General features: G+C 35.9%; 1 protein-coding gene across 6 annotated transcripts in view; it reads right to left on the bottom strand.

The window, feature by feature from the left end:
- Positions 1–246: 246 nt before the first annotated feature.
- map2k4a (mitogen-activated protein kinase kinase 4a) overlaps positions 247–13,170 on the bottom strand; it is a 40,833-nt gene continuing 27,909 nt past the window's right edge. For all 6 annotated transcript variants that reach the window (XM_069194494.1, XM_069194495.1, XM_006635121.3 and 3 more), the window contains 5 exons: positions 12,965–13,092; positions 4,802–4,879; positions 4,538–4,686; positions 4,227–4,272; positions 247–2,600 (listed from right to left, as the gene is read on the bottom strand). In XM_069194494.1, the coding sequence (XP_069050595.1) occupies positions 2,487–2,600; positions 4,227–4,272; positions 4,538–4,686; positions 4,802–4,879; positions 12,965–13,092 (515 nt within the window). In that variant the 3' untranslated portion in view covers positions 247–2,486. The remainder of the gene's footprint in view (positions 2,601–4,226; positions 4,273–4,537; positions 4,687–4,801; positions 4,880–12,964; positions 13,093–13,170) is intronic.

Here is a 13,170-nt window from a genome sequence, read left to right as displayed (position 1 = left end):
AGTAAATCATGATTCTGGGCCTTGTATGGTTTTACTTTCAGCTTCACGTAGGCCTATATGCAGAAACTGGAAATTATTTCTTGTCCTCTGTTTTTACTTTTTTTTTTACAAATACAGAGAGATGAACACCAGCTTCCCAAGAGAGCACAAACGGAAGTTCTAAGGATCAATATTAAGAGCCTGCCAAAAGTTGTTCAGAAACATGGCCTGTGAGTGGTTTTTACTCAGTAATTTGAATAAAGTGAGTAAATTACAACCAGTTTATTTTTTGCCATTGTGTGTTTCCAGGCCTTACAAAATGAGAAATGACAAGGTCACAGTCACATCCTAATTTTATTACAACTGACCTGCAGGCAGACTAAAGAACTACTACATGAACACTTAGATTCCATTTATAATGTCTTAAATATATGAAGTCAAACCAGTAAATAGGATAAAATAGGAGATCTTAAAGCAGGTGTTACATTTACTTTGCTCCTGTTCACAGACATATAAGGCAATATCCCTGCACATCAGCTTTTTAAATTTTTATACATTTTCTATAGTACAGGAAATAACCCAAGTTCACAATGTACAGTTATAATATTTTCACAGCTTGTGAACATTATACACATTTGATTTTTTAATAAAGATACAATGTAATAAAATCCTCACCCTCAATAGCATTTTATTATCTAATATTAATTTTCTAATTGACATTTTGTACAGTCATTCCTTTCCATAAGAAATTCTCTCTATCATTAGACAATATCCACTGTGTTCGACTCCCGTATCCCAACAGTATAACTGCAAACACTTAAGTGTTCATAATATGTAGACTATTCCAGGCCAGGGCAACAGTGATACACTTTCTTGTAATAGATGGTTAACAGTGAAGAAAATGTAATTGTACAGCAAATTACAGATTTATTTTCCTACCTCCTCCTCTTGTAGTAGAAAGTTTCGCAACTATCCTTATATGGGGAAAATGTTTAATTTTATCAGGTGCCATGCAAGACAGGATTTTTGTTTTCAACTGCAAAAATGCAAATAATGTTATTTTTGTCAATTGACAGTTGAACTCTTTTGTGCACTCACAATGCAGCACTCCAAGTGCAAAGTTGTAGTACTTAATATATTTTTGTATTGTCCTACCGCATGCAGTAGGTATCACCCTCAGAAACCTACAACATCAAGCTGTAGTTAAAATAGTTACATGTCATGGAAGAAGTCTCAGGGTTGGGGGGCGGGGGGCATTCTTCCAACATAAGCTTTCACAAATCTGCAAAATCTCTTACAAACATGCTGAATGCACTGCTACACAACCTGAAATAAGCTTTAAGGTCTGGATCTGTTCTCAAAGTATGTTGCTACACTTAGAAAGAAATTTTAAACTGCTGTAAGTTTCTGTATAGGTGAGATTTATACACACATACAGTCATGGACAAAAATGTGGACACAATCTGAATACAGAGAAAATTTAATCTGTGCTAGAGAATGGGATAAAAAACATCAAGTAAATGAAAGAAAATTAAAAATGACAAAATATTTTGCATATTAAAATCATAAAGCCACATTATAAAGTTCAGTTATTTTTTAGATAAGAGTTTGTATACCCACTTATTTACCAAGAATGTGAAGTTGTCCATGACTTGTAGGTTTGCATGTGTCTAAACATATCTATACATAAGTACGCTCACAAACTTACACTGCATATATCTAAATCCATGTCTCATTATTGAGCTTCTCAGTGTCACTGTCCAAGTACATTTTTTGGTAAAAGTTGTGTTTACATCACCTTAATGTTAAAATATATTTTATATATATTTCTTTTTTCCTTAACACAGCAAAATAAAACAACAGTCCCATGGTATTAACTGTGACATTGTGAAGCAACAGATCTCTTTTTTTTTAATCTGCACATCTATTGCACAGTGAAGAAAACACACATCCTTGCATGGTCTGATGGGCTCCAGGTGAAGGACATTCCACTTTAATACGGTCCTTTTCCTTCTCACCTCTTGGGAGTAAGGTCCGCTTTAAAAACTTACACACACAATGCCTAAAACCATACGCATGGAACAGGTGGAAGCTTCACATAGAACTTGTTTCCAGTAAGCTGCTTTAAAAGTCTCCAAATTAAATTCCACAAGTGATTTTATATATACGCTTTCTTCCAAAATACTATGAATATAATTCCAGATTTTATGACTATACTGTGTCCACATAAGATCAAGATGAGGTCTCTTTTGTCAAAACCAAGACTTCACGGTGTGATCAGTTACTAGAATGCACTTTTATATATACATACATATACACACATATGTATATATATACTGTATATAAACTATAATATACACACAAGTTGAAATGAACACCAATCTTATTGCACATGGTGTTTTGGGATTTTTTTTTCTTCTTTTAAACACTGCAATATGTGACGAAACAAATCTTTACACCATGGGTTCTTTATCGGGCCCTTCTTCCACAGTTCTTCCAGCACTTCATCAATCCACATACATGGGGGAGCTGGGAGAAGCAGGCATTTGATCCAGGATCTTACAGACATAGCTGGCTACATCTACTGTGCGCTCTTCATACATCAAGATGAATGGGTGTTTCTGTAAAAATAAAGGTTAACAGTTTTACCAGTAACATGCAGGCTATGCAGTACTGCAGTAGTTTCCCATATTTCCACACACAATGGCCAAAATACTTGGAACCCAAAGTCACATGAACACAGTAGGCAAGTAAAGAACAGGTCATCTGTGACTGGCTTCTGGAGCAAGAGACTTCTATCACCACTTTGACCAGACAAAAGCTCAGATTTAAATTCCTACAGTGGGGAGTCAATGTCACATTATTTCTGATCCTACACCATGTTACCCTCAATACAAACCCATGAAGGCAAAATGGCATGGGATTAGGATGGAAATTTCAGAATGTTCTGTTCTGCATTCAGAGATCTGAAACTGTAGTGGGAATAGCATGAGGGTGGAAGGGGCAGCTGCCCCCCATTAACAAACATCTAGGTTTTTGGAGCCATCTTTGGTGACTACGGTTGCAACAGTATTTGGTAATGTCGAGAATTACGAATGCAACACAGAACCACAGTATTAAATACAGAGATTTCATTTGGATTTCTCTTCATGCAACAAATGAGTAATTTAATACTGCAGACCATAGCATAATCACATCCATTTGAAGCAAGTACAGTACATAAAGTTTATGCAAACTGCACATATTTGTTCATGTTGTCACGAGCAACTTCACTGATCTGCCTCAATGAAGTCAGATGCACTAAAGCACATGAAAAAAAACGTGCAGTCGGCTAGTGTCACCTGTACAGTGGATGTGCTACTGTAACAGAGTTGAGTAGTGTACCAGAGCAAAGCAGTGAGCTAGTTAGCTCTGGAGACGAGCAAAAAATTACTTACATTGTTTTTTAGGCTACTTTGCTCTGTTGTAAGTTTCATTATACATTTCATGCAAGGTGCAACCAGGTGTGATCTCACTGTTGTAACTTTGCATTACTTTTTTGAATAATGTGTGCTTCTCTACTATGTAATTGAAGTGGCAGTGTCTGTGCTTGATTATTAAAAGAAAATATTGATGGTTTGGCTATGCTCCTAATGTACTGTAGACAGCCTTGACTCTGCATGCTGTAGTATTTAGATTAAAGCCTATTCATTTACCAAGCAAATCATTTAAAATTCAGGTCTAACAACTACAACTGACTTCTTGGAAAATATAATTATTTCATCTACATATGCAGTTTTATTGAGCTGTGCTGTGGAAACCCAGGCCAGTTATAATATATTTTCAAATTGGAACTCTCCCTCTTTTTGTGATGACACTGTAGTTCCATCCCTAGCCCATTTAGGGGTTCCTAATATTTCACTCAGTAAATGTAGTTGTTACTATGAATCAAAAGTGTTTCATAAGCATCCCACAATAATGCAGAAAACCTGAATATCACACAAACATCTTCCAAGACCTTCGCCAGGCAATAATCCTCATCCAGCGATTCTGAACAGAACAGTAGAGTTGCACAAAGTCTACTAAAAAACTCTGCATACTACTTGATACCATCTCTTGATGCAGGAGCCCTGACCCTGTAAAATCAAGGATTCCAGCCAACACTCCCATACCCTGTCCTCTATCTCTTAAAAAGTGAATTAACATAAAAGAAGAGAGAAACATCATCAAAACTACATGATTCAGATGTTGTTCACAGTGATACTTACCAGAAGCTCCTTGTACTTTGGCCTTTTTGACTCATCCTTTGTAAGGCTTAAAAAAAAAGATTAGAAAATATTAAAATTGTGTCAAAGCAGCATGTAATCAGTGACCTTTCATAAAACTCTTAGCGCATTACACCCTTCCTAATGATTGTTTTTTGAATAATTATGCAAGCAGATCATATATTATAACTTCATTAACCACTGAGTGCAGTTCTTGATATTGGCCATTAGGTGGCAAGAAAATGCACAGAATACAGACCTCCCATTCAACTGTAACATTTAGCAGGAATAATTCTCAATGGTCCAACACTTACCACAAGTTAACAAAATTGATGAACTTGGGGGAAAATTGCCTCTCCTCTGAGTTACTGAGCTGTGGTGGGTCTCCTTTCACTACCTGCGTCAACTGATCAAATACACTGTTCCATTTAGGGTATGGGAATCGTCCAGTTGCAAGCTCATACTGTACAGACAAAAATAATGAAAATTAAAAAAACGAATATCTGGAATTTTACTAGATTCCAGTCTTCATGGTATTGTGATCTTTATATATATAGTTAGAGAACAAAAAAACTAACCAATGTGATTCCCAAGCTCCACACATCTGATCGGACATCGTAGCCTTGCCTGGAAGCACTTGGGTCTATTCTTTCTGGCTGTAAAGCAAAAATACAATTGAGATGAACAGATAAAACATTCTGTATTCTATGACAAATATTTCGGGGTATTAGATCTGTTACATTTGTTTTAAATGTAACCTGGAACTACATACAAAGGAAAACTGAAATGAGAATAAGTAAGCCTGTTTGCTCAGTTAGCAATTCATTTATGATAATTCACCCATTTCTACCAAATTACTACTCTATTTGATTACCACTTTATTTTCCATAAAAACCAATAACTATTCTGCATTTTGTGCACAAGTTGATAGAATTCCATGCTTTATGGCAATATACAAATGCAAAGTGTTTTCATCACCACAAGAGTATAGGCTGAAACAATTTTGGATGTTGCAAGTATTTGACGAGTTTGAAATCACTCAGTTATTAATTCTGAAAAAAAGACAGTTTGAAAGCTCTGGTGACCATTTTGATTGACAAAGCAACAATTATATTTCTTGTGTCAATTAGTACATTGGCTAATACCAAATCAATGTTGATCAGTTAAACAGTGTAGCTATATGTAGTCTGCAAGTTCAGAAGGCTTACACAGGAACAACATTTCCTAAAACTGTAACTGCAGTCCCTACAGGGTGATTTCTATTAAGTTTAGAATTAATTGGAAAAACAGTTTTTGAACAGTAGCTGTTTGAACGTCCCTACATAATTTCAGCCCTTTTGATGTTATTAGGCAGAAACATTATTTTTCATTATTCCTATTCTTCTAGGGATGGTGCTTGTTAAATTTGAAGTGTATACCAATGTTGAACAGACAGTATTAATTTCAAGAACAAAATGGTAGTCCGATGGCTATCTTGACTTACACAAGAACTGCGTTTTGCCAAATGTTTAGTTGCTAGTCTAAACTTGACTTACACAAGAACTGCGTTTTGCCAAATGTTTAGTTGCTAGTCACCGGAATGGGCAGTTTAGATATGTATCAAGTTTCGAGATTTCGACAAGAAGATGATGATCTATTGAGAGTTTAATAAGTTGCAGCAACGTCTGAGGCAAAAATCTGTTAGAGGCTTAGTGAACAACATTTACCATGTTTTGCCTGTCTGTGCCAGTTTACCTGAAATGTAACTGATCGGCCTCACTTCTATTTGAAGAAGCCAAATCAACCATTCTTTACAAAATTAAACACTACATTAAACAGGTACTTGCCAAAAAACAAACAGTCCATTTCTTAATGACTATATGTAAATAAAATAATGAAATAGCATACAGTACATGGGATAGATCAGTATGAAAAGGAAGCCATTACCAAATACTTTCATAATCCTACTAACTAAACACAGCATATTCAGTGTCAAATAACAGTGAGGCAATTGATCAAAATATTTCTCTGCAGTCCTTCATGACAATTCATTTAACCTTAAATGGCAAAACAATTATTTTTTTTTGCCATTTAAATGCTACTAAAAAGTAGCATTTTTCTTAAAAGACTGAATTTGTTTTCAAATTTTGTACACAAGTTGCCTAAAAAGCATACAGCAATTAAATACTCAAATTTTTATCTTAAAATTAAATTACCTTCAAAGTGCATCACAAGTATTGCAAAATGAGATCTAGGAATGCAGGTATCTGAAACAACTAACTGAGACCATATTAATCCCAAAGAAATGGCGGTAGTGTAGATGACCTCTAATGAAAGGTCTGATGACTATGAAGACAGTGAAACTGTCGAGTAATTTATTGAAAACACTGTCAAATTGCCTAATGTATATTACTTTGCAACTGCCCCAGACAAAGTTTTGTCAAACCCATTATTTTTAATTTCACAAATTTAATGTTTTCACTGAATAATCAAGTAGATTATTTTTTTTCAATGTCTGATTAGATTTGACAAGACTAAGAACTTCCACTGCTGATTGCACCATTACACATTTCAATGGCATTGTGAAAAGAAATTTAAATTATGTTAGCAGTTTTAGGTCAGTATTTTTGTAACCTATTGCATTTTAACTTCAGTTTGAAAGGAATCAGAGCTCTTATGTCTGCAAAGCATCTTAAGATCATGATAAACTGTCTTCTCAATAATGTCCAAAAACTATACTGGAATTTAGATGAGCTGTATTACAGGGTCATGACTTAATCACATAATAAACCAATTGATCCTTTCTAAAGATTCAGAATTTTTAGAAAGCATCAGATATTTTGGATTTATAAAAATATCAGCAGCCTTGGAAGCAAAGGGAAAATCCAGACTAATTTCATCTCACAGTCCTTCCACAATATGATCTCATGTGCTGGATGACCTCCAAAAAAAGCCACAAATATTTGAGGACTGATATTTTCCAAGCAGGATCTCACTTGAACAGAATCTGCAAGTGTAGGAATTAAGAACTTTTAAGAATTACATTAGCTCATCTGATATCACATTTACAAACCACTTGTAAAGTATCATATTGTATGAATTAAAATTTCATATATACCTTGTACAGAACAGTGTTAACTGATGAAAGAAAATCAAAACATTTCCCTTTATTGCTTACAGTGAAACATCAATTGAAAAAGGTCAATTGAAGAAGGTCCTGTACTATTTAAATGTTCAACTTTGTTGGAGTAATACATATGTATCAAAACACATACACACAAATGAGAATCACAAGGATTCTGATCGTGTGGCCTTGTGTATCATTAGGTGCTTAATTCACATGTGCGAACGCAACACTTATTTTATGTCAGAAGGTTGGTGATGTTATACATAAAAACGGACCACTACAGCCACCTTTGGCGCCAAAGACCATTATTTCAATATGCACTACAATTGAATACTGTGAAACATGCTAAAAGGCAAGAAAATAAGCTCTGAGTTAACTGCATTCAATTATAAATGAGAGATTCATCTACAGAATTTATCATGTGTACAATAAAAATATTCTGATTAAATGAATATTTCACATATCGTTTACTAAAGAAGAAATCAACAGCAGGCATCAACCAACTCAGGCTGAGGAAATACATAGTTCTACATTAAACAGTATTACCATAGAAGGGACAAGTGTCAAATGTACAAGAAGCACTGAAGATAAAACTCGAGGGCCTGATGATATCCAACCAACTGGTGAATTGCAAAATTGAAAAATGTAGCACCCATCCATACAAATCGCGACTAACCTGAACCAATTCATTTTAGACTAATATATCCTTCATCTATTACCTGTAAAAGTATGGAAATGGTAACTGTGACATGTCCAGAGGATCATTTTAGATGGAAATTGGTTATCAGGGGATAATCACTGTAGATCTAAAAACAGTAGGCCTAACATGTAAGGGCTATTTGAACAAGCACCATCAATAAGATTTTTTAAATTATATTCAGATTGTCAGAAAATTCTTCAGAAAAAGACTACTTCTCAAATGACACACAGAAGACATTCAAAACAATGCATGTTTGGAGTGAGAACCAGTTAATGGATAGATAAGGAGCTAAATGTTCACATTTGATACTCCACTAATTATACTACTAAGGTCTGTATTAAGACCACTACTATTAATAATTTATATCAATTATGAGGTTTAGAGATGTTTGCAGATGATCCCAGAAAATCTGTCAGATTACTTTTAGATGTAGACAAGTGTTACATGCAGGTAGCACAAACGTCAAAAAAAATAAAACGCTATTCCTAACAAAACCACATCTGAAAATTAATGTTTGTGTGTGTATAACAATGGTGTATATGTTGTTACATTATTTCCTAGACAATCTATGGAAAAAAATAAAAGGCAAATAACATTAGGCACAGAATTTAAAGCAAGTTATCTTATAATTGTAAAAGGCACCTTTATAATAATAATAATAATAATAATAATAATAGCAGCTTACACTTATGTAGCGCTTTTCTGGACACTCCACTCAAAGCGCTTTACAGGTAATGGGGACTCCCATCCACCACCACCAGTGTGCAGCATCTACCTGGATGATGCGACGGCAGCCATAGTGCGCCAGAACACTCACCACACATCAGCTATCAGTGGGGAGGAGAGCAGAGTAATGAAACCAATTCATAGATAGGGATTATTAGGAGACCATGATTGGTAAGGGCCAATGGGAAATTTGGCCAGGACGCCGGGGTTACACCCCTACTCTTTTTGAGAAACGCCCTGGGATTTTTAATGATCACAGAGAGTCAGGACCTCGGTATTAAGTCTCATCCGAAGGACGGCGCCTGTTTACAGTATAGTGTCCCCGTCACTATACTGGGGCATTAGGACCCACATGGACTGCAGGGTGAGCGCACCCTGCTGGCCACACTAACACCTCTTCCAGCACCAACCTTAGTTTTTCCCAGGAGGTCTCCCATCCAGGTACCGACTTTATAAGTCCTTGTTTACAATTAAGAAGTGCAACTCCAGTCAACACATAAAAATACTGGTGCTCCGGAACGAGGATCACACGGTGGCGCAGTGGTTGGTATCGCTGGCTCGCAGCACTAAGGACCTGGGGTTAATTCTTGGGTTGTTATTGTGTGGAGTGTGTTTTCTCCCTAAGATATACTGGTAGGTTAATTGGCTTGTGGGAAAATTGACCCTCATGTGAGTGTGAGTGTGTCTGGGTAATGTGCCCTAATTCAGAGTGTATACCATCTTGTGCCTTTAACTTGCCAATATAGGCACTAGCACCCCCCAGGACCCTGTATTGGATAATGGACTGATGGACACTATGGAATAAGTCCAGGAAAGAGCAACATGATACAGGGGCAAAATGAAATCTCCTATACCGACAGGCTAATAGAACTGAATCTCTTTTAGGTTGGAACTGAAGACTAAGAGTGAAACAGAATATTTGAATATTCACAATTCTAAAGACATCTACTCAATGGACTTGTTCAGAATCAGCAGTGAAACATACTGAGCCCTGCCATACATGGAAAGAAGTGTACATAAGAGATGTTTTCATACAAAGGGTTGAGGTAGGCTGAAATAAACTAGTTATTTTGTTGAAAACAGTATATTGACTTCTTTCAAGAAATGGTTGGATTAATGATCTACTAGTAACCAAACAAAATAGACCAAACATTAGTTTGTAACTCTTCTTATATTGTTAAAAATATCTGATTTAGAAGAAATCTTGAAGAATGGACAAAAACTCAAATTTAAATGATAATAACAACGATAATTCTAAGAAATGTTCTTTTATGTAGCACCTTTAAAAAAGTAGATTATCAAACCACTTTAATGTGCATCTTAGCAAGTGTACATCTGGGTTAAGACCTGCTTCATGGGTTAAAAAACACACACATTTAGTCCTGTCTTCTGATATAATTAAACAGCTGTAGCTGTAAAATGTGGCAGGGCTTTGGTTTACAAATGTTACATCACCAGCGTAAAGAATAATTCATGAAATACCTAAGCGCTGAGCAAAATCTACTGAATCAAAGGGATGCCAATGATGTCATCCAAATACTCCAGTGATGCAGGCTGAGAAACTACCTCCTCTCACTCATTCATGAGCTGAAATTAGGCAATGATGTCATTCTCAGTGTGGGACCTCTGGCAGCTAATCTTAGAGCATTACATCAGCCTGAACAGACCCACGCTCAAAGAGTTACACTCCAATCTTAGGTCATGTCTGAACAAACTAAATCTATAGCCCTGTTTGGATCCCACAGGCTAAGTTTCAACTGCCTTCTCTGTGACACTGCAAGTCTGACAGTATTAAATCCATCATAGGTTAGCTGCAGCAGCACAGGACTAGCTAAGGCTTTCTTCCTTCACACAGACTAAATAAACCTACATTTTTTATTTGAAGCATGACACACAAATTGAACGTCTTTCTACTTGTTTCTGAAATATTTTACTTTGAAAATTAGGAGGTTAAAGGTATGTAATTTTCAGTACAGCAGATTAACACGACATAAATTCTGAGATATGTGTATACAACATTACTCTGCAACTACTAGAGTAAGTCATATTATATGGCTTTCAGAATTTTAAAAGTAATTGCCATATTCGTCCTATGCCCTTCACACATAAACAGGTTTAAACACAGTAATTGTTAATTAAAATGAATTTCAGTTACCGAATGTCTGCTCACACTCACAGGATTGGCATTTCAGAAAGGCTCCTTATCTCACAAAGAACAGGTACTCTACAGGTAATGATTAACAAATGCTCTCTCAAAATATTCAAAAATAATGCTTAGTTCAAAAATAATCATTGTGTAAACTTTAAGATAATTAGGTCAGTCTGCAAAGGTATGGTCAGTTAATCTCATTTACAGATTAATTTAGAAAAAATATAACAAAATTACAAACAAATCAAGAGTGATAAAACAATAAGAATGCAATGAAAACAAATTTCCTTTTTAAGAAAAATGTCACTTTAAAATAGACATTAAAATTAAATCTAAGTGGCAAAACCAGCCCAATTTTATTTTTTGTACTTAGAACAGTAGCCAAGTGCTAGACAAGACTGCTATTTTCACATTAGAAATGGGAAGCTAGAGACAAACTGATGTGGTTCACATTCCTCTGTTATGAGCTCACTGCTCTGGGAACAACCAAACTACTTCATTCTGAAAGACGTATGAATGAGTCTGAGTTACAAGAGCTGGAGAAGCCCTGCATTGTCAAGAGTACTACCAAACTTAGCATGGAAAGAGAGGGGACTCCAGACAAGAGTCAACAAGCCTGGAAAAAAATACTATCCCAGTGACTAAGCTCTGAGGTAAAACAACTGCTTGACAAGCAGTTTAGAGGTCTGTAAGGCCATGAACAAATTAAATTTTTTGTACACATTACAGATCGGAATTCTTACAAGTATCTAAATACAGCAATACAGTAAAAATACACCAAGATTTTAAAACGTCTTATTTTAATTTGCGAAATTATATGGATTTTCGTATGGTGTTTAGTAGAGAATGAAAAATATGAATTCGGAAACATTCTAGTCCACCATAAAATCCAAGAATCCAGGCCAGGCTTGTTGCAATTAAAAAAAACAATACAGAATACAACAGGAGGGTACCCTGAGGCAATGATACCGCATGTCAAAAACCCAGCAAGAAAGCATGCTTTCTTGCAAAAACCCAGCAAGAAAGCATGCATGAACAACAGCATAACAGAAAGGAAAAGACACTCTCTTTCAGCAGCATGGAAAACTAGTGGGATGAACAAACCAGGCTGCTGATGAGAGGAATAACCTGGTGTCAGTTAAAGCAGGACCCAGAGTCTTTGTAAATGCTGAACACAAAATTGATTATGATCAACCAACTGAGCATACACCCGACATATTATTCTTATCACAAAGTAGAAAGAGTTCAATATTCAAGAGGATATTCAACCCCCTTTGTAGCTAGAACATTTGAAGGCATATCCAGAATAATGTGCAGTCTGTGCACCATAAACCGTGGAGCAGAGCAGCTTTACGGTCAGCAAGGTTGTCTGATCTCAGTCACCCTACATTTGTCCGGGCTGCTCTTGGATAATTTTTTAAAGATATGTACATAAAAAATCACAGTTGGTAAGATATCCAATAGAAGACTGGGGAAGAACCCTGTAAGACAATATACATTCCTTGACAGAGAATATTTTCAGGGTGGTGAAGAAAATGGTATTGATACTACCAATATTGATACCATACATTTAATTGAATTAAGTAGTGTGTTATTATCTGTAGTGAGTGGTGCATTGGAGGGGCAGAGGTCACGTTCCTTTAGCTTTTTTGTGTTAACCTTTGGAATGAGCTGTCCTATCCAAAAAAAAAAATCTGCTTTGTTGGCACTCTGGCATCTTGGATTTCTGCCATGTCCAAATTAAAATATTTGAAAAGGGTTTACTTTCTGTCACTGAAGGTGACCCCTTAATTTTTAAACAGTTGATAAAAACTACACCAAAGACTTTTACACAATCACATTTTTCTAGACAGTTTTAACTGGGCAAAAATGTAGTGCTGTCTTGCAGACCAGTTTGCAATGCCTTTTAAAAAGTCATCAGTAAGTTGCCAGTTGTAATACACAGAAATCATAAGACTCTGTAATGGATACTGAGATGTGCAACAGAAGACTTTCCAATCACATGTTTTATCCAATTCAAAATTAGTACACAGACTCTCCTTTCCCCACTGTGGCCTTACCGCCATGTAAGGTCTACACCCTGCATCTCTAGTTTTGGCAATGGAGTCCACAAGCTGGCCGCTAATGCCAAAATCACAGAGCTTAATGTTGCCATTTCTGTCCAGGAGAATATTGGAAGGCTTAATGTCTGAAACAACAAAACATAAAATGGTTTAATTAAAATTATTGACTGAACCACATAAATGTTCATGTTCATAACAAAACT

The sequence above is a fragment of the Lepisosteus oculatus genome, chromosome 9 (assembly GCF_040954835.1).
Source record: "Lepisosteus oculatus isolate fLepOcu1 chromosome 9, fLepOcu1.hap2, whole genome shotgun sequence".
NCBI lineage: Eukaryota > Metazoa > Chordata > Actinopteri > Semionotiformes > Lepisosteidae > Lepisosteus > Lepisosteus oculatus.
The sequence above is the reverse complement of the archived record's forward strand: the minus strand, read 5'-3'. Positions and strand labels throughout refer to the sequence as shown.